The sequence below is a fragment of the Aulonocara sp. 'chitande type north' Nkhata Bay genome, linkage group LG18 (assembly GCF_057382095.1).
Source record: "Aulonocara sp. 'chitande type north' Nkhata Bay isolate Kocher_YH1m ecotype deep benthic linkage group LG18, A_spYH_male_GT1.1, whole genome shotgun sequence".
In the NCBI taxonomy this organism is placed as follows: Eukaryota; Metazoa; Chordata; class Actinopteri; order Cichliformes; family Cichlidae; genus Aulonocara; species Aulonocara sp. 'chitande type north' Nkhata Bay.
The window spans coordinates 4,459,591-4,481,186 of NC_141361.1; the positions used below are offsets into that span (position 1 = coordinate 4,459,591).

Consider the following 21,596-nt stretch of genomic DNA (forward strand, 5'->3'; position numbering starts at 1 on the left):
AACTAGAAGATGTCACAGTATCACCCATGATGTTTGATTAGCATCTGACCGCTGTGCTGTGCAGAGATGCCAGAACAATGATGGAAGGAAAATAAAATAAAAGTAAAACACAGATTTAAATTGATGAAAATAGGAAAAACCTCAGTCTATTTCAGTTTAACAAACTCAGCAAAGACATCAAAATTGATTGAGTTATCATAATATAGACTAATCCAGCATAGAGCGGCTGAGTGAATGTGGTCTGGACTCTGTGGAGGAGAGTCATGGTTTCAGAGACGCTGTAGAAGGACAAAATACCTGCTCTGTGATCCAGGTACACTCCTACTCTGGAGGAACGAGGACCTGAGACACGAGTTTGGATGTTGTTGTCCCAAAAAGTGTCACTGATTTCATCTTGTAATCGGAAGGTTGCTGGTTCGAGCCCCGGCTCCAACAGTCTCGGTCGTTTATGTGCTGTGTTTGGATCCAGTGTGATTTCACATAAATATTTTAAGAATTCAGCTCTGGTCTTTGCTTCTGGTGGATCTGACAGTAAAACATCCACTTCACTGACTGTCAGTAAGACGCAGTGTTGGGGAGTAATGGAATACCACATCATAATGAGGCTGAAGGTGTTTCTCACAGTAAGATGCCAAAGATACTAAAGAGGACTTGAAGGATTTCATTTTTCTCTCAGTGCAGACATCACAGGCCACATCTTCAGGTCCAGCATAGCAGTGATCAGCAGGAGCAGCTTGGAGTCCAGTCTTCTTCAGCTCCTCCACTAAATCTGCTAACATGGTGCTTTTCTCCAGGACAGGCCTCGCTGTGAAAGTCTGTCTGCACTGAGGGCAGCTGTAGATTTTCTTCTTTTCCTCTTCATCCCAGAATCTTTTAGTTCAGTTCATGCAGTAGCTGTGTTGACAGGGAATAGTAACCGGATCCTTCAGTAGATCCAAACAGATCTTGGTCCAGCTGAACTCCTTTCTGCGCCATTTCTCCTCTCAGTGTCAGTGACTGTGTGAGTTTGTTTTCCTTATAACTGAAACTAGTCTGAGCTCTGATTGAAACAACATGTGAATGGGGCCTGTCAGCCCTTACACATAACCACATTTTGGTTGCACCTATCTTCAAACTGGAGATTTAAAAGGGAGGAAACGAAGAAATGTATAAACAGAGGAGGTGCTGATTTAGACAGCAGCTTCACTGTAAGAAGTAAAGCAGTATGAGAGAGAGTGGCCATGTTGAACCATTTCTAGGACCTTTTTAAAAAAAAATGTAAACCCTTTATAAAAGTTTTGTGCTACATTTATAAACTACCAGACCCCCGTCATCAACGAGTGCCCAGTGGAGAGAGTGGACAGCTTCAAATACCTCGGAGTTCACATCACGCAGGACCTGTCATGGTCCTGTCACATCAACACCGTGGTGAAAAAGGCCCGACAGCGTCTCTACCACCTCAGACGCTTGAGAGACTTCCAACTGCCCTCCAAGGTGCTCAGGAACTTTTACTCGTGCACCATAGAGAGCATCCTGGCGGGAAACATCTTAACCTGGTTCGGGAACAGCACCATGCAGGACAGACGAGCTCTACAGAGGGTTGTGCGGTCAGCTGAGCGCACCATCCGCTCCGAGCTCCCTGACCTGCACTCAATCTACAGCAGGCGGTGCTGGACCAAGGCCAGGAAGATCGTGAAGGACCTCAGCCATCCCAACAACAGACTGTTCTCTCTGTTGAGGTCAGGAAAGCGATTCCGCTCCCTGAAGACCAACACAGAGAGACTGAGGAGGAGCTTCTTCCCGCAGGCGATACGGTCTCTCAATCACACCACCACACAGTACTGACCCACACATATGGTTCTTACACACACACTGGACTTTCTGGACTTTGGTTTTGCACAACACTGGTCACTATATTCTTCATTTCCAGTTAATACTTGTACAGCTGCTGTTATTGTGTATATATTTATTTATATTTAGATTTCTTCATACATTCTTATATAGTTCTATATTGTGTATTGTGTATTTTGTTGTACAGTTATTTTATTTTCAACTTTAATTTATATATTTATCTTTATCTTATTCTTCCCAGTTAAATTTACCCTTCATTCTAATTTGTGTTGTACAGTTATTTCATTTTTAACCTTAATTTATATTTTATTCCTTCCTAGTTAAATTTACCCTTTTTAATTTTTCATATTTATTTCCTATCTTATTCATAGCCTTTTCCTTTTTTGTTTTCTTTAGGTCACGAGCAGTTGTCCAAGCATTTCACTACATATCGTACTGTGTATGACTGTGTACGTGACAAATAAAAATTTGAATTTGATTTGAATTTAAACTTGAAATGCCTTCGACCCCAGTTTCTAATAGACCCTTGTTAAAGGTGACTATTAAAGCTGAAATTGAACAGAAATGATATGAAATGAAATCTCTGAGGATTTTTTGAATAAAAATAGCATATTTAGAATGTAACTTCAAGTAAAAAGTGTATTTTAATCTTTGTCCATGTAAGTTGAAAACACATAAAATCCCAGCTCATTTGGCTGCTTTGATTGGAACAGATCATGTTTCAGATTTTTACTGACAAGTCAAATCACTTTTTTTATGTACCACATTTTAAAAACAGGAATATCTCCAATGTGTTGTATTTCATGTAGACTGAGGACCCCAGATGTAGAGTCTGGGATTACATGAAAATCTTTTTATTGAAGGTGACCCAAATCCATGAACAAACAGAGAAACACGAGGGAAACATTGGAATTAGGAAAACTGCAGGAAACATAATGGCCACGACGCACAGGAAACAGTCTGAGGGGAACAGGATGGTGTGACAAAGGGCTAGGGGAAGACAATCTGTTTATCCCCTAGCCTCTTTTCCTTGACCTCCATATTGTTTAAATGGAGACAAAGGTATGAAGGAGAATTGATAACAAGTTAGGAAAAGAGAAGAGTGGTGCTGAAGTCGAACGCCCTTACGTGATGTGTTGCGCCATGTTAAAACTACAAGAAGACAGACTACATAATGTGCACCACGTGTTCAAACCCTGTTAGTTTATGTAAGTCATATAAGTGAGAACAACATGTGAAAAATATCACATCATTAAAAAGATTGAGATTTTAAAGAAGGTACATTGAAGGCCTGATTTGCTAACATCTGTAGCAGTGCAAAGTCTTCTTTTGATACTATAAAGCTGCTGGATTCATTAAAGAGCTTCTGTTTCAGTGACAACGTTTTAAACAAGAGTATTTTTGCAGTTACCCTGATGACATGTGTATTTGCAGGTGTTTTACTTTCAGGACAAATATATATCAATATATCAATAACACATATAATAACACAATAATTTAACTTGTTTTGTAAATCTGTCCCATAGCCTAATAAATTAAACATGGAACAGTGGAACTGCTTTCCTCCTTCTTTCCTCCTCCAGCCATGGTCTGTGTTAGTGCCAGTGTTTTTCCACAGAGCCGACAGGTCCACCTCTGGGAGGAGCCACCGTGTTCCTGCTCTCACCTGTGGGTAATTAAGCTGTTGACTTTTAAGGGCAGCGCTCTCAAATTCTTTTTACCAGATTCTCAGCTAACCACAGTTAGTGCAGGCCATCAGTGTGTTTTGTAAATATCATAGTAAATTACCTTGAACCTCTCATTCATAGCTACTCACCAGATTACCAGATACAAATCCTCTCCATAGAACCTGCATTCGGACGCTGGACCTCTTGACAGTCTTCATAGTCATGGTTTTTGCTCACTACACACACCTGCCTGCCTCAGCATCAGGAGTTTTGGATTCCTTATCACTCACCCAGACCACTCTCCCCTCCGTGCAACTGATCCACTTGCGGCAATTAAGCAGCTAAAAGGAACATTCAGAACCAATAACTGCCAGCATTGTCCTGGAACCATTTACTCTTATTTGTCTTTGTCTCTTATAGTCTCTCTTGTTGTTTGCATAGCTCAGGTTGCATAAGTGCTCCATAGTTTTGGCACTGTTCATGGCACAAGTTTATACTCACTGCCCACAGTTCACAGTTGAATAGCCTCGTTGTATATACACTTGTTTTGTAAACTAACTGTCACTTAATCGTTGCCAGTGCTCCGTCTGCGTCCTGCATTTGAGCTCTTTTTTCTCGAGTTGGCTACGGCTGTCACACTCCTCCAAGTTTAGGATTTCTGTGACTGCAGTAAATTTCCCTCCGTCCATCGCTTATCCCACAATGTGATAGGATTCTCTTCAACCATGATTGAAATTGATGTGGAGGAGTGGCGACATGCTTTAACACATAACACTTTAACAATGACTGACTAAACAAAACTCTCCTTCAAGAGGTCACTAAGGTGGTATCAGATCTTAACATTGTATTGCTGATTATTTTCTCGTGGGTGGTGATTGGAACAAATGAGTGATGGATAGATGTCCCCCAAAATTAGGGAAAAGTGACAATGACATTAATTTATTAATGGCTTTATAATCGATAATAATTTAATAGATGCATGGAAAACATTAAATCCAGTGCTTCAGCGGCGACACAGAGATCACACACAGCACATGGAGTGGTACAACACAGCAAAGGACAAAGGAAAGCACGGCTTAAATACACAAGGGAGTGACGAGGGAATGGAAAACAGGAGGGAAACACAGCTGGGACTAATTAGACATGATCAGACATGAGGACGCAAAACTAGATACACTGACATAGGACATGAAACCGTCAAAATAAAACAGGAAACATGAGACAATCACAAAGACGCAGACTAGAAGTTGAGACATAGTGACACGACTGACTAGGGAGACGAGTGACTCGATGAGGAACACGGGAAAGACAAAGTAACAGAAACCTAAATCCTAGGACGAAGAATATAACAAAAGCAGAAAACAACAAAGAGAACCAAAACCCATGAGTAAAAAGAATCAAAAAATATAAATTAACCACAAACACTGAGTCAGAAGACTTAGGACCATCACATGACGTGTACCTTCAAAGTGCTTTTATTAGATCAAAGGCCAAGTGGATTTAAGATAGAGAAAATAATTTCCATTATTTTAGTCATTTAGAAAAACAAGTCGACAGAAAAAAAACCCTCCATAACCAGTTTATGGAGTTATTAAATTGTACAGATAGCAAGATTGTAGAAAAGGACGTTTTTGAGTTTTTCTCTGGTCTATGCTCCTCTCATTACTCAAGAGTAATCATAGACTTTTTATTTATTTATTTATTTCAAATCTAAAATATCTAAAATCTATAATATCTTGATTAAAGCGATGCAATTTCTACTAAATTCTATGGTTAGGGAACTAAAGATTTACAGCACTCAGAGAATTCCCCTGGTTTGTGACAGCTTCACACTGAAAAATATAGAATATATTGATAGAAAATTGTCCAACACATTTTTTAGATTTTACTGACAGAACATTTTTCTAATCAGAATAAGGAAAAACAGAACTGAAAGAATGGACTGAAGACAGAAGACTTTGATCAAAGTTTATTTATTATACATATCTTCAGTTTGTTTGCACCTTAAGTATTAAATATTGAGTTACATATTGCATTCAATATTAATAATTGAATGATCTATGCTTTGATTATTGATAATATGATAATAACAGTTTTACAGCTTCTAATATGTTTGTAGATTTAGGGGGAAAAAAAACAACAAAAGTATTTTTTCTGCCAAAAAGACAAATGTGTATGTGATTACAGATTTAATTTCTAAATGTACTAAATGGTGGGAACAAAATCTCGTTAATAAAGAGTTTTCTCTGCTATGATTATTGGCTGCAAGAAAAACAAAAAGATGGATCAGGATTAATCAGTGCAAGCAGTAATATCAGTAGATCAGAGGATTCTTAAGGAGCTGTGGATGGTGAGGAAACTGATGATGCGGATGGCCTGAGGTTGTACCACCTGACCTGATATATTGTAATACTTTTCAAAACAAATGGAAAAATATTGAATTTTGGTCCTAACTGGTCAACTGCAGGCTTTATAAGAATTTCTGAAAGTTCTGACTCAACTGTTTTATAACAAAGCATTCAGAGGACAAATCACAAATTGTCACAGTTTGCTGAGCTAAGCAGTGTGGTGTGTGAGAGTAAGGACCCAAGATGCAGGCACGGCTGAGATGCAAGTGAGTATTATTCATAAGGTGGGTGATACAAACAGAAACCGTGAAGGCGTGGACGGAAACTAAGCAAAAACTAAACTGGAAAAAACTAACAACACAGACCTGAAAGAGAGACGCAGGGAGACTCAGGGAAACAACACAGGATGACGCAGGGAAATAACATAGACTAACCAGCGACGAGCACAAGAGGACAAACACTATAAGTACAAAAAGAGGGAGACACAGCTGAACCTAACTGACCTGACGAGACAGGGGAAATGTAAACTGAACACACTGACATCAGACACAGACCTTCACAATAAAACAGGAAATGCATAGACTGACCTCAGAAGCACAATCCAAACACAGAAGCAAAACCTAAGAACTAACAAAGATACATCATAAAATCAAAGATTAATAATATGAAACGGAAAACACTGGGTCACTGATCCAGTACCGTGGCAAAACTAATGTTTGCATCAATTAAGAGTTGCTATACATGGTCTTTCAAAAAGTGCCAACAGATGCCATGATGGTGCACGCACATGAACAACAAAGTATGTCTGAACTCAGAATTAATTGCTAGTTTCAATTAAAGATAGATGGGAAGAAGAGATGAGAGGGGCATGATGATGTGAGCAATTGATGGCAAGCTAGAGGGGAGACAGAACATTTGTAAACTCACAGAAATGTTGTTTCTTTTGTTTAGTTTAGTTTTTGTAAGACCATGTATGACTCCTGTTAACTGATGCGAGCATATTATTTTTTAGATTTTGCTCTGGGTGTTTTAGAAAAGTCTGACTGAACTGAACTATTGTAAATGGCAGCAATATTGAAAAGACCATGGTGCTTTCTACGAGTGGCTAATTGTTTTAGGATTTAAAAACTCTCAAAACAAACATTTGCTTCCTTCTCTCAACTCCAAATTAAGTTCCTTTTTCCTCAGTTACATTTTTATTTTTACTCCTAAATCAGACATTTTGTACTGGAGTACATCTCTGAATTTAACGTTAACCTTAAAAATCACATTCTTTTTTTTTTTTAATCTATTCCTGGTGCAACTAATATTCAAACATTTAGTGTCACGGTTTGTTAAAGTTTTTTCCATCCGAGTTACTGGCAGCCATCTCAGCGAGGCCTGTGCCAATATGTTGGCTTCCCTAAAATCAAATAAAGGAGAGCCTGTCTTGCATTCAGAGCCGTTCTGAATGCAAGACAGGCTGATTCAATTTAAAGCTTTGTACAGACTTCATTATTCAAAGACTAAACAACAAAATATTTGGCAAACAGTGACACTGACACACAGACAGAAAGCATAGCTGGCAGGGTTTTCAGTTGTTTATTTTTTAAAATTCAACTTTATTTATATAGCACCGAATTACAACAGCATTTGCCTCAAGGCGTTTAAGGACATGCATGAACCTCTTAATTTCACTCAACAGTCAACATGAGGCAATGGATTGGAACAATGACCTCATATTTTTGTTTTTCTCAGCCAAGAGGATATGTAAATCTCCACATGCTCCGTCCTCATCTTTGTCTTTACGTGTGTGCAGAATTTCATTTTAAAATATTTCAGTTAATTATCATACTCATGTTGGATAAAATCCATCCATCCAGCTTATTTAATTTGGGTTAAAGGGAACTGGACCCTATGGTTGATTCCCTTTTGCTAAAGCGTTTATTTAGCGATGGATCAGGTGACAATGAATCCTCCTTTAGTTATACAGCAATAGGCTGCTGAGGGATTCCCATGATTCATTGAGGGTTTCTTCTTTAGTCAAGTTTCGCGCTCACTATGTGTTAATAAACCTGCATTGAAACATTACTTGTTATTAATCTATGGCTCTCTTACACATCATGCCTTTTGTCCTGTCTTCCTCCCCTCATCCCAACTGGTCGCAGCAGATGGCCTTAAGGCGACTGTAAAATTGAATTAAACTGAACTGTCATAGTGGAAGAGGCGGGACATGCAGGACAAACACAGGTAGTCATTAAATTTTTAAACTCTGGTTCTCTCCTGTGTTTGCTTGTATCCCATCTCTCTCTGCTCTCTTCTCTTTCCCCTCACACCCAACTGGTCACAGCAGATGGCTGCCTCTCCCTGAGGCTGGTTTCTTTCTGTTCCTTAAAGTAAGTTTTTCTCCGCCACCAAGTGCTTGCTCATAAAGGGTGCTGAGATTGTTGGGGGGTGCTTTCAAATATTGTAATATTGTGGGCTCTTTATGTTTTTTTATTAGTGTGTTATCAAATATGGAACTTTGCTTAAGTGCTGGTGTCGTGGTCACTGACCTCCTGCACTGGCATACCGTCTCTCTCTCTTTCTAGCCCTATTTTTTCCTCCCTTTCTTTGTATGCATATATGTTTGTGGGCGTGTTTTGTTTACTCTTTCAGAGGCGGTACTTCCCAGCTTCCCCGCCTTCCTGGCAAACTCTCACTTCTTAAATACTGCTGATTAACATACCTCCTCCTCATGTGGTTATCAGACGGCCTATTTTAGGCTAAAGCAATTCCTCATTTTTTGCCTGACTGTTGCATTACAAAGGGTTATTGGCTTCTGGCTTCTTCATGTAATCCATAGGGTCGTTTTCAGATCTAACCTGTGATTCTGTGCAGACTACTCCAGTGTCTCAGAAGCCCTTGTGTATTTGTAACAGTCTGACAATGTGTGTTTGTGCCCACAGTGTTACCGACTCTCTCAGAATAAATTGCATCTTAGAAAATTATTATTTTTCTGGCACTTAAAAGCAACCTGTAAAACCTACATAAACATTACTCAGTGTCCTGTGAGTGAGTCTTCCTTTCTGTGACTTCCATGATAGCTGGACTTTTTTTTTTCTTCATATTTTAACAGGCCATTACTCGGGTATTTGTCAATGGATTTATCCAAAATTACAGATCTTTGGTTCATTTAGATGGTAAGAAAATTTCAGGATTTTATCTTTAATATGTGGAATAAAGTGAAAGTGGGTCAACAGACCATTTTTCAAAAAGTATGTCTTGAAAAGTATTTGACATGTGAACCTATGTCACCCTAATCAATCTTTGCACCCAAACTTTGGATCATAACCATAACTTTTATAAAGGAAAGCAGTGTCTCATGATTTATGATGTGACGCAATTTGCAAATTTTGAACTAATTTCATTGACCAATAAATCACTGTTTTATTCTTTCCACAATAATTAACAACTTTCAGCTTTTAATGTATTTGAAAAAAAAACAACAACATGAAAATGGGTTTTTGGAGCTGGATGGTCTCCAAAGCACTTTGGGTCAACTTTTGTTGTTTAAATGTGCTATAAATATAAATAGATAAAATATATAAATAAAAATAAATGAATAAATACAATAAAAATCTATAAATAAAATATAGGTGACAGTTAAAACAAAAAATTTCAGTCATTTTTCATTGTGCATGCTGGACTTACCAGATAGAAACAAAATATGGACTGGACTATTGATATCTGGATAAATCCGCCACCTCTAACTCAGTTCCCACAAAGCTCCAAACTGCCAGGAGTAAAATAGAAAAATGTATGTGTGCTGTTTGTAATGAGCTGTTTGTGAAGACACCCAGCTGTGACTAAGGGATGACGAAGACAAAACCATGAAAAGCAGGGCTGATGTTACTCTGGAGACACAAGGCATTGTGTCTGTCAGGTAAAATATGTACATCAGTCTGCTCTGTGACAATACTACACAATGTATTTTTTCCATAAGTTCCACTGCACCTGCTCTACAGCTTCGATTTAATACACTCCAAGTGCTCTGAATGCACCACTGAACGTACATTTTTATGCTGACCCAACAGATGTTGATTAGAGTTTATTTCCTGAAATAGAAAGCACTTCTTACAACATCCTGTTCTGTGACAGTCTTTGGGCATCTTTCCAATTTCAGACTTCCTCTTTTAAATCAAAGGAGGAACTTCTTTGTTTTAAAACAAAAAAGTTATGACTGTCATCCTTTAGCACAAACGTTTCCACTCTTAAGAGGCTGACGGGTAAATTATCTGATACCTTACATGGTTTAAAACCTGTGTTCTAGATTTCAGAACTGTATATAAAATAAAATTAAATACATTAACAGTTATTGTTGTCCTTTTATACAGTCTGAAATGTAAACCTGCAGCTACATTACATGAACTTGCTGTGTGTGTCACACTGATTACAAAACTTTAGCAGAATTTTTCTTTTTTAATTAAAGGTTTAAAAACAAGTAGCACACATGGTCAGCGATGGGAACCATTCACTAATCAATAGTATATTGCCAAAAGTATTTGATCAACCATCAAAATAATTGAATTCAGCTTTCCAATCAATTACTTGGGTACAATTGTATAAAATCAAACACCTGAACATGCCATACATATTAGCTGGATGGCCCTTTCCTGATCCAAAATGACTGTGCACAAAGCAAGGTCCACTGGTCCAAGCAACCCAATGAAAAACTTTAAGAATGAATTAGAGTGAAGACTGCAAGCCAGGGTTTCTTGTCCAGCATCAGTGTCTGACTTGTGCTAACCACTGCACCACCGTGCATGTGTTGTGACTTTGAAGATCAAAATCACAGCACAGTAAGTTACTTTCCAGCTATTAATCCAGTTTAGTAAATCCATGAATTGATTGACAGAGGAATCAGATATTGCCTTTTATTATTGCATTTTATTCTGTATTACCTAGTAATGCCTTACCATGCTTATCAATGTGTTGTCATGCTCTTTTTCCTGAAGGAAAGCTGTTTAATGAAAATCTCGAGACCCTTCATCACAGCAGACAGCTGAATGTGTCAAAAAGAGGCCCAAAAGTGGGTTGACAGAAATTTTTTGGTAGAAATATATTTTGAAAAGTGTTTGATATATAACCTTGAAGTGTCATAGCAATCATACTATGTGCTCAAACAATATTTTTAGACAAAATTTTAGGCAAATCAAAGATGATCAAGCAGAAAATATTCAAAAAATTGCCTAATCTGCAATGGAATGATGCTTTTGTCTTTTGAAGGCTATAAATGGATGCGTGTGCTCTTGTTGCATTGCTGACTTACAATAGAACAAAGGAGTTCCTGTTGCAACTCATTTGGTTTAAAATAAGGAAGTTCCAGATGGAACTTCTTTGTTTTAAACTTCATGTCATGAGAGCTGACAGACATGAGCTGAACACCTTCAACAGATGAATTGAACAGTGAAAGATGAAATGTGTGTGAAGGTTCTCAGTCATCCAGGTCATCGTAGTCAAAGGAGCTTGCAAAGAAAAGCGTCTGGACTTCTTTAAGTTACTTGAAGACGTTTCACCTCTCATCCGAGAAGCTTCTTCAGTTCTAAGGTCAAATGGTGGAGAGTCCCAGATATAAACCTAGTGGGAGTTTCCCCCCACAGAGGGACAAAAGGACCCCCTGATGATCCTCTAATCGCCTGAGCCAAGGTGTGAAACTGGGTGTGGGTCCCAATCAGCCAGGGTTTCGAGTGAGCTCATTGTGAAACCTGGCCCCACCCTATCATGTGAATTCCTGAGGTCAGATGGCCCAGGATGTGAGTGGGCGTTAAGGCGTCTGGGGAGGGAACTGAAAACTGGATTATAGATGGCAGACAGTTGGTGTCGTAAACCACCGCCTCTGTTCAAAGATGGTCGCTCACAGTGGACATAGATGGCTTCTTTCACTCCTCTTTCAACTCTTTCCACTCAGGGTTATCGGGGAGGGCTGTGATTCATTCAAGGAAGGGGATGGAGACTGTATGTTCCCCTTTTCTGTCCAAATCTTTTGTAACAGATTTTTAAAAAAATTAATTCTCAATTCTCAGTTTCCACTTTATATCTGCTAAATGAAATGTTTCTGTTCCTTGCAATAATTCAAATACAGCAGATGTACAGACACATTAGTGACCGCTTCAGGAACTGAGCTGATAAAATGGCTTTTTAAACACTTGTGTATTATGCATTTGTACTCTACATTTTCAGTTTTTAGATAGAAAAACAAACCAAAAGCAGAACAAAGAACCTTCATCGGACAATAAAAGCAACACAGTGCAACACAAAATGACAAATCATAATTTCTTTTCTGAAGTTTATCTTTTGACAGTTAAACCTAATTGTAATCAAGCTCATCTCATGGATGTGACTGTAGAAAGGCCAAAACTGTATTTTACAGAGGAGGTAGCGAAACCTTGTTGTCACAGTTAAATCTATGCAGCTCTTCATCTTGTACAGAAAGTATACAGGATGCAGTAGGAGACTAGCAGCACCCTCCGTGTAACTACACTGATTAATACTGATGCAAATGGGATTAGCACACACAAAATGTGTAGAGTAAAAGTTCACTGTTGACAGCTACAGTCAGTAGACTCTGACTGTAGGATTGCAGACTGTCAAACTCTTTCACTGAAATCCAGCTCATGTGGAATAACTTTGTTAAAACACAAGAGTCACAACAGTCATACCGCTGACCATGACAGGACCATGACACACCGAATATATTTTGACTCTTTTCATTAGTCAAATGAAACCGAATAGCTTTGTTTAGATTGGCCAGTATAAGAACTACCTTCCTATCCAAGCCGTGAGCCGAGTTACTGTTAGGGTGTCAGTTCACATTTTTGTTTTATTTTCTTGAACAGCACGGGACCTAAATACAATATTAAGAGAAAAGCTATATTTTTATCATGCAAAGCATAACAGGTACAATGTGTTCTTCCACAATTGGTCTTTTACTGCCCTCTACTGCTTTGTGTTGAATCTGTTTTTCACAGTTAAATCTTAGTGGGGGGGGGGGAGAGTCCAGAACTTTGTTTCACAGAAAAGGAGAGGGAAGCTTGAGAGTAAAAAAACAAGATATTTTGTTGTCACAGTTAAAGTCATGCAGCACTTTGTCTTGTGAAGAAAATATGTCACCCTCGGTTTAACCACACTGACAAAAAGCTGCTGTATAGATGATCAACACACAAATTTGACCACTGCAGGGCACATTAAAGCACCGCAAACTGAAAACCGATAATAATGAATTACAGTAGTCCAGCCTAGAAGTAATAAATGCATGAACTGTCATGGGTTCATGTGTTTTTTGTGGACTTATTTATATTTCTGGGGTTATCTTGGGAAGGCAGTCCTCGCTGGTCGCCCGTGTCTCTGTTTTTTTTTTTTTTTTTTTTTTTTTAAATGACATCAGAAACAGCAGTATGCGACATTACGTGATGGCAGAGCTTCAGTTCATCCTTTGTCATTTTTTTTTTTTTTTAATAAATAGGACAGGGGGAATGAATGAGAGAGAGAGGGGGAGAGAAAGAAAGAAAACCAAAGGGGAGAAGAGACGGTGAGAAGGGGGGGGAAGAGAGACAAAAAAAAAAAAAAAAAAAAAAAAAAAAACCTCCTGGGTCACCTGTATGGAGAAAAAAAACAAACAAACAAACAAACAAAAACAAACAGAGGAGACAGCAAACAACAAAGAGCAACACAACAATAGAGAAAACAAAGCACCATCACAACAAACTAGCTAGTCATAGATATCAGTATTTACTAAGTAATAAACGATATTGTGCAGCACGCAAGATAGACAGCGCACAGTGTGCTCTGAGGCAGCAGCCAAGAAAGCCCTAGTCCGCGTCTGTGAATACCCATGTGTGCATACCTGTGTGGATCAGCATGCTTGCATTCCAAAGGTTTCTCCATGTAATGATCTGCTAGGGAGTGTGGGGGGGCCACAGCCCCGTCCTCCAGGGTGTGAAGCGGGTATGGAGGAGATCAAAACTCCAGACATCCAGAGGCCCCCAGAACACAAGAGACCATGGAAGACCAACAGAGGGGCAGCCGCGCCACTGTCCCAGTAAGAGCTGAGGAGAGTCCCAGATGAGGGCTCGCCCAGCAGCCGCGGAGCAGAAGTCAGGGGGAGTTGCAGTGACGCGCCCGTGAGCTCCGCCGGCCCCCAGCTGCGCCTGAGTGACCGAGCCCTAGGCCGAGAGGCCGGGGGCACCCCACCTCCAAAGGGGCCCGAGCGAGCCCCAGGCCCCGACAAGCGGCCGCCAAGGAGTGAGCCGGTGTGTACCCGGACGCCCACCCCCAGACACAAAGAACCACCAACACACCGACACCTGAGGGAGTCCGCCACCGGCAGGGGAAGTGGTGGTGGGTGGAGATAGGCCTCCAAACCTTGGAGGGCCTGAGGTGTCCCCAGAGAGGTGGCGTCTGATACCCAACCTGACATATAGACACAGACATACAGGCACACACAGACACAAACATCCATTCCCACCCTCATGCTCTCATATGCACTCACTCCACACTCAACCAACGTGGAGACAGACATAAAGAGACGCTGTACACACAATCACACTCCCCAAGCGTACTCTACAAACCGGGTCTAGGTACCCTTGCCCCTGGAGGGGGGAATTGCACCCAGACCCAGGTGGTGTTACCCTTTTCCCTGCGGTGGGGGGAGGCAGACCACCCCGACTCCGCAGCAGCAGGGAGGCCCCACACCCCAGACCGCAGTCGGACGGCCAACTCCTCCTACTAGCCCTCCCGCTCCAGCAGGCCGCAGAGAATGGGGGTGGGAGAAGACTCCAAACCTCCCTCCACCCGCTCATTGTAGTGTTGATGCATATGTGTTCTAAGGTGCAATTAAAACCCAGGAGGGCATGGAGCTACCTGCCATGGAGCAGCAGGTAAGCGCATAGTCCCTCTGTTTAACATGCCATGCTGTCATATGTTCGTTGTTGTTCTCTCCCAGTCCCACATTTCCATCTGTACGAGTGTGTGTGTGTGTGTGTGTGTGTGTGTGTGTGTGTGTGTGTGTGTGTGTGTGTGTGTGTGTGTGGGGCGGTCCCCAGAGTTTCCTGCAACATCAGGCCCAGAGAGTTTTTCCCTGCAGTGGAGCCAGCCGCACCTGAGGGATAATTACATGCATCTGTCAGCCTCGTCTGGAGGGCTAATTAGCGGAGTAGCTGAGCTGCAGTCGATGCTGGATCGTTAAGAGAAATCAGTTATTTCCCAGCAATTGTGGGACAGTGTTTTTGGAGTTGAGAAGTGGCGTGTACTTACCAGTTGCTTGTTGTTTTCCCAGAGTGTTGGACACGGGAGTTGAGCGCTCTGTACGTAGACACCACAAGGGGGAAAGAAACTCACCAAGGACACTTGAGAAGTCACAGCATGGGAGCAAGAAGCAAGCACAAGAAGCAAAAACTCACACACAGAGGATTGTTTGCTCTTGTCATTATTGTTATTCACTATAAATAAGTTCACAGTTTGCTGCACAGTCCTGTGTTTGGGTCCTGCTTCCACACCCCTTGACATGAACTTGGTTTTCGGCGTCACTCTGAGTGGCCAGAGCTTTCTGTGTCTGTGCTTTCTGTTTCCTTGCCAAATAAACTAAGGACAGATTATTTTCTTCCTGAACCTGCCAGTGTTCCCGATGTTTAATTAAATTCTGATTTTATGAGTTTAAAGTCCAAAAAGAACTTTTTTGAACTGTATAACTGTGAAGTTGTATAACAGTTGTATGATTGTATAACTGTCAAGCTACAATTTAGTTGTACATGTCCAATGACAAAAAAGGCTTTTCTATTCTACGTTGGTGTTTCTAAACTGGCCAATTCCTCCAGAGGTTGTGTGAGTTTGGTATAGAAAATGTGACGTGAACATTTCTGGAGTGAAAGTGTTGTCCCTGAGCATTGACTGTTCTGTCTCAATTAATTCTGTGTGTGACTTGGAACAAAATTAGAAAAGAACCTATTGACAATGTTTCTAAGGATGCTTCCCCTAAGACGGCTTCCATGCCTCCGCCTGTATCAGAGACCAAACCTGCAGGTCCCTCTCCTCCTGAGCCAGAGGCACAACCCCAGCTTCAGCCACCAAAGCCTGTCGTTTGCCTACTGCAGGGGTATCAAACTCCAGGCCTTGTGGCCCAATGTCCTGCAGGTTTTAGATATCATCCTGGGTCAACACACCTGAATCAAAGGATTAGTTCATTAATAGGTGTCTGGAGAACTTCAAGATATGTTTAGGAGGTAATTTAGACATTTAAACCAGCTGTGTTGGATCAAGGACACATCTAAAACCTGCAGGACACCGGCCCTCGAGGCCTGGAGTTTGACACCTGTGGCCTACTGAGTGCCTGCGCATCACTGTGCATAGTTGTTGTAGTTTAGGTTATTCTGGATTTAAGCTCAGCATTGTATTTACTTCTTCAAACTATTTTAAATTGTTTTCATAGTTATTCTGGTAGCTTTAATAAATCTGGTAAAAGTAATGTTTCAGGTTTCTGCTGTAATAACTCCATTTCCTAGATTGAGAACTAATGCTTACAACTTCTTTGATAGTAAACATGATAACAAAGTCTTTTATTGCATAAAAAAGACTGAAAACAAGAAATACCTTAAAGCTTTCATGCATCTATTTATTTATTGCCATATCTATTGCCATCCATTTTCTTCTACTTATCCAATTGAGACACATCAAAGAAAGGTAATTTGTCCAATGCTTAAAAATGTGGAACAAAACAAAACAAAAAATGTGTGTAACTTTACCTGTGATGAATCATTGCATCAAATCTTTTTTGTTGTCAAAATCAAGTAAAGCAAAAGTTGACTTCTTTCTTTTTTATGAAGAAGAAAGTTGAAAATATGTACTTATAACTACTACTTCAGTTAGTCATTGAGATTAGGTTCACATTTTCTCCACCATTTTTGAGTATATATATTGCACAAAATGTCAAAACAATGATTCTGTGAAAATAAAATGGAAACTATTTCAGTTTAATGATCTCTGCAGTCTCTCCAAGCCAAAGTCCAGCATAGAGCGGCTGAGTGAATGTGGTCTGGACTCTGTGGAGGAGAGTCATGGTTTCAGAGACGCTGTAGAAGGACAAAATACCTGCTCTGTGATCCAGGTACACTCCTACTCTGGAGGAACGAGGACCTGAGACAGGAGTTTGGATGTTGTTGTACCAAAATATATATCTGTTGTTGTAACAATCTAATGCCCAAGATTTGTCATTACGTCCAAAGTTACATTCTTTCCCACTCCCTGTTCTGCTGATATTCTTGTATGCAACTGCTACATAACCTCTTCCACCTCTCCACTCCACCTCCCAGTAACAACATCTAGTCAAACTCTGTCTACTCAGGACCTGACACCAAAAGGTGAATCTGTCTGGATGATCAGAATAAGACTGTTGTTGTTTCATAAATGTTGCTTTTCTGTTCCCCTCTGATAATAACAGCTTTTTGTGTGCTGTGTTTGGATCCAGTGTGATTTCACATGAATATTTTAAGAATCCAGCTCTGGTCTTTGGCTCTGGTTGTGACAGTGAAACATCCACTTCAGTGACTGTCAGTGAGATGTTTGTCCGTTCCTCTCTCAGAATGTCCTGTAGTTTATCTCTGACCTCTGACACAGCTGCTGTCACATCCTCAAAGTAGCTCAGAGGACGGATATTGATGCTGGATGAGTCTGTAGACTCACTGAGTGCTGACAGTGAGGGGTAGTTGTGTAGAAACTGGATGTGATCCTCTGTGTGTGAGAGCTGCTTCAGCTCAGCATCTTTCCTCTTCAGCTCAGTGATCTCCTGCTCCAGCTTCTCCTGAAGCTCTTTGACTCGACTCACTTCAGTTTCCTGCTGGGATCTGATCTGCTGCTTCACATCAGAGCTTCTTTTCTGGATGAGATGGATCAGCTCAGTGAAGATCTTCTCACTGTGCTCCACTGTTTGATCAGCAGACTGATTGATGGCCTCCACCTCCTGTTGAAGCAGCTTCACATCTTTCTCTCTGTCCTGGATTCTCTGCTGGATGTTTTGTCGACTCACCTCCAGCTCTCTCTGCCTCTCAGTCCTTTCTGCTGCAGCTGAGACTGTGTCGTGGCCTTTATGTTCATCCACAGAGCAGAGATAACAGATACTCTGCTGATCAGTACGGCAGAACATCTTCATCACCTCATCATGACGAGAGCAGATGTTCTCCTGGAGCTTCTTGGAGGGCTCCACCAGCTTGTGTTTCTTTAGTGGAGCCACATCATAATGAGGCTGAAGGTGTTTCTCACAGTAAGATGCCAGACAGACTAAACAGGACTTGAAGGCTTTCATTTTTCTTCCAGTGCAGAAATCACAGGCCACATCTTCAGGTCCAACATAGCAGTGATCAGCAGGAGCAGCTTGGAGTCCAGTCTTCTTCAGCTCCTCCACTAAAACTGCTAACATGGTGTTTTTCACCAGGACAGGCCTCGCTGTGAAAGTCTGTCTGCACTGAGGGCAGCTGTAGATTTTCTTCTTTTCCTCTTCATCCCAGAAGCTTTCAATACAGTTCATGCAGTAGCTGTGTCCACAGGGAAGAGCCACCGGATCCTTCAGTAGATCCAAACAGATCGAACAAGAGAAGGTTTCTCGGTCTAGCTGAACTCCTTTCTGCGCCATTTCTCCCAACAGTGTCAGTGACTGTGTGAGTTTCACTTCCTTATTATAGAAACTGGTCTGACCTGATCTGAACAACAAGTGTTGCTGCTGTGAATGGGGCCTGCCAGCTCTAACACACGTTGGTTACACCCATCTTCATAATGTAGATCTAAAGGGGAGGGAACACAGAAAGATATGGACAGACAGGAGGTGCTGAGCTAGAGAGCAGGAAGAAGAGGAAGGGCTTTCATGCTGTGATTCATTCCAGAAAGCAGGAAGAGGCTCTGTGTTTAATTGTTTTTCTGTTCAAACCTTTAACTAAATAATATAAATGTCAATAACTGGATGCCTCTCTATTCTTTTTGTTAATCTGCTAAATGAATAGTTTGTTTCTTTTAACAATTCAAATAGCAGAAATGAACCGCTGACAGCTTGTCAGACTCAGACTGTAAACCATAGAGACAGTTTATATATACATTTAGTCAGGGCAGTGCAGAGATGTTTAAAGGGGCGGGTGCTCACAGTTAAAAAGGGCACATAGAAGCAGGCTGAAGAACAACAACCCACATTCATCAAGAATCTAATATGGAATCACATCACACTACATCACTGTCATCAGGTGGGCACAATGCAAAGCAAACGTAGCCTATTTTTTACCTGATGGGTACAATGTTGCTGTTTGGGGGGTTGCTTCTGCTCTTGCTGCTGATAGTGCTGGAGGGCAGGGCTGTGTTGATCTGAGACTGTAGAGATTAAACAGTCCACAGGAGAGAGGGTAGCTGATTAAACAAGTGTCATGAGATAATAATAAAACGCAAGTATTGGTCACGGCGCTTGGAACCATAAGGCAACAAAACTGTGGGAAATAAACTAAGCTCTGCCTGTGAATCACTCTTTGCCTCTCTTCTTCCTTCCATCTCCTCATCTCATCTATCACATTCCACTTGCTGTCCATCTGAGAACGAGGCACAGTTTGCTATTGAATTAATCGATTATTTAATTATACATTGTAACAACTCTTGCACCTAATCCATAATAAAGCAATGATAGAAAAATGTTATAGAACCAAAACTTTGTGTTTATTATTGTTTTTATACTTAAAGTGTGATGTCCACACATGTGGACGCCAGGTCCTAGGAGGTTAATAATAAAGTAACACCAAATGACAAAAAAAAAATACAAGAGAACTCAAAACACTGGGTCAACAAGACCCAGGACCATGACACTAACAATAAGATCAGATAACTCTTTATTGTCATTGCACAGTCATACTGATGCATACATAATGATCCTTATTCTATATATATAACAGAAAGAAAGGGCAATTCTCTCCCAGCCAATAAACAAAAGAAAAAGGGTCTCAACAAAAAGGGCTTCTTACTCCTTCTGAACTGCTACCAGGTCCTCAATATGTCCAGTGTAAGTAAGAAAATGAGTAACTAAGTACTTTCAGGCATGGTAGTTAGCACTGGGAGCATGCACTACTTCCCTTTCTCCTTTTGAGATACATTGACTGTTTCAGATGGAAGAAATCAGGACTTCGCGTATTCCATAGGTTGCTTCCTTGTTTTACAAGGTTAAAGAGAAGTTAAAGAGAAGTAGCAGCAGTAAAAGCAGATGCAATACTCAGAGGCAAGTTTAAGAGATGCTGTGGCCATTTTTGTTGAATGTTTATAAATCGCAATTTGTATTCATTTTTGTTTTTTCTTTAAAGTTGTAAGAATATGTGGACCTAGTTTTTGTTATGTAAATTTGTAATTCATTTTATTTTTGGAAAGTGATTGGTTTATTAGCTTATGGACCCTCCCATCAATCAAGGGATTAAGAGCACCCTGGAGGGGTGTGGTACAGATGTTTTTTGTTTGCCAAATTTCAGATGGGACAACGGGAGGGTTTAAAAAATGATTTTTTTTTCACCACTTTTTGAAGTTGTTAAAGCAAATTAAGTTGACTTTCATTTCATTTTAAATTGCAAGAAGTTATTTGGGGGGTTTTTTGTTTGTCATTTTCCACGAAATAAACACCATATAATTTTAAACAATGAAGTAAGAAATGTGTTCTAAAACAAACCTCCCGTTGCCACCCATGGCCTTTTCTTGGACTTTTTTGGTGTTTGGAACATAAAAAGGCCGTCACAAGAGATTTATTAACATGAGGTGAATGAGGAGTAGAGAACAGGGATTCATGAAGAGGAGCAATGGGCTGATAGGATGTGAAGGGATGGAGAGTGGGCAGGCAGGTGAGGTCCTTCTAAAAGTTGAGTTTATTTGGTAGAGATGTTTTCAAGGGAGCTTCATCCAGAGAAATGCTAACAGGATACTGACACACGGAGGAGGCTCAGAGTCAAAGAGCAAGGATGAATAAACAGCACAATAACAATGTCTGGCAGCTTTTGGAAACAGAATATGTTCACCAACAGTGCTGGTTTAGTTACTTGAGAAAAGTAATTTGTTACTCAGTTACTTAGTTACTTCTTGAAAACACGATACAAAACCCGAATAGGTAATAAATCAATAGACCTTTGCAAAAACTTAGTGATGTCCAATTCTACTTTTTCTGTATAATCTATCATATAAAATGTAATCAAATGAAAAAGTCTCTTTTTAAAACTTGTTTTGTTAGTTTTAATCTTTTAACTTTATGCATCAAGCAAAAATTAAATTATATGCAACAATCTTTGTCTTGTAGAAATTTGGTTTTTGACCTTTTTTCTGCATATTCCAGCATATAAAATATTTTTTTTTGTATGTTTACACTCACTCTTTCAAATACATGCAATTAAAACACAGCAGAAAATAAATAAAACCAAAGACTCAGTGGCACTGAGTCCTGTCGCTCTTAATTCGGTTGTCACCAGTTTAGCAGGAGTGGGGTTGGTGGAGGTTTGCCCGGTGCTGCAGCGGTCATGTCAGTGGGGGGATCCAGGGGTTTCTCTGTGGATTTCACATTCCCGTGGCATCGTGCTCGGTGCTTGCTCAGAATTTAAGGGGGGGGGGGTTTTTATGTAAAAAGAAGTTTACTTCCAGAAATATGAAAGGTACGATAAGAATAATAAATACGACAAACAAACAATAATAATGATGAGATGATGAGATAGCCTTTATTTGTCAGTTGCAGGTCTTTTGCCCACAA

The 21,596-nt window shown here is 40.3% G+C and overlaps 1 protein-coding gene across 1 annotated transcript; it reads right to left on the bottom strand.

The window, feature by feature from the left end:
• Nucleotides 1-16,435: 16,435 nt before the first annotated feature.
• Nucleotides 16,436-18,500, bottom strand: LOC147307702 (tripartite motif-containing protein 16-like). The gene has a single exon (XM_086272971.1). It carries the CDS (start codon nucleotides 18,483-18,485, stop codon nucleotides 16,821-16,823), a length of 1,665 nt encoding a protein of 554 aa, XP_086129097.1. The 5' UTR covers nucleotides 18,486-18,500; the 3' UTR covers nucleotides 16,436-16,820.
• Between the last annotated feature and the right edge of the window lie 3,096 nt (nucleotides 18,501-21,596).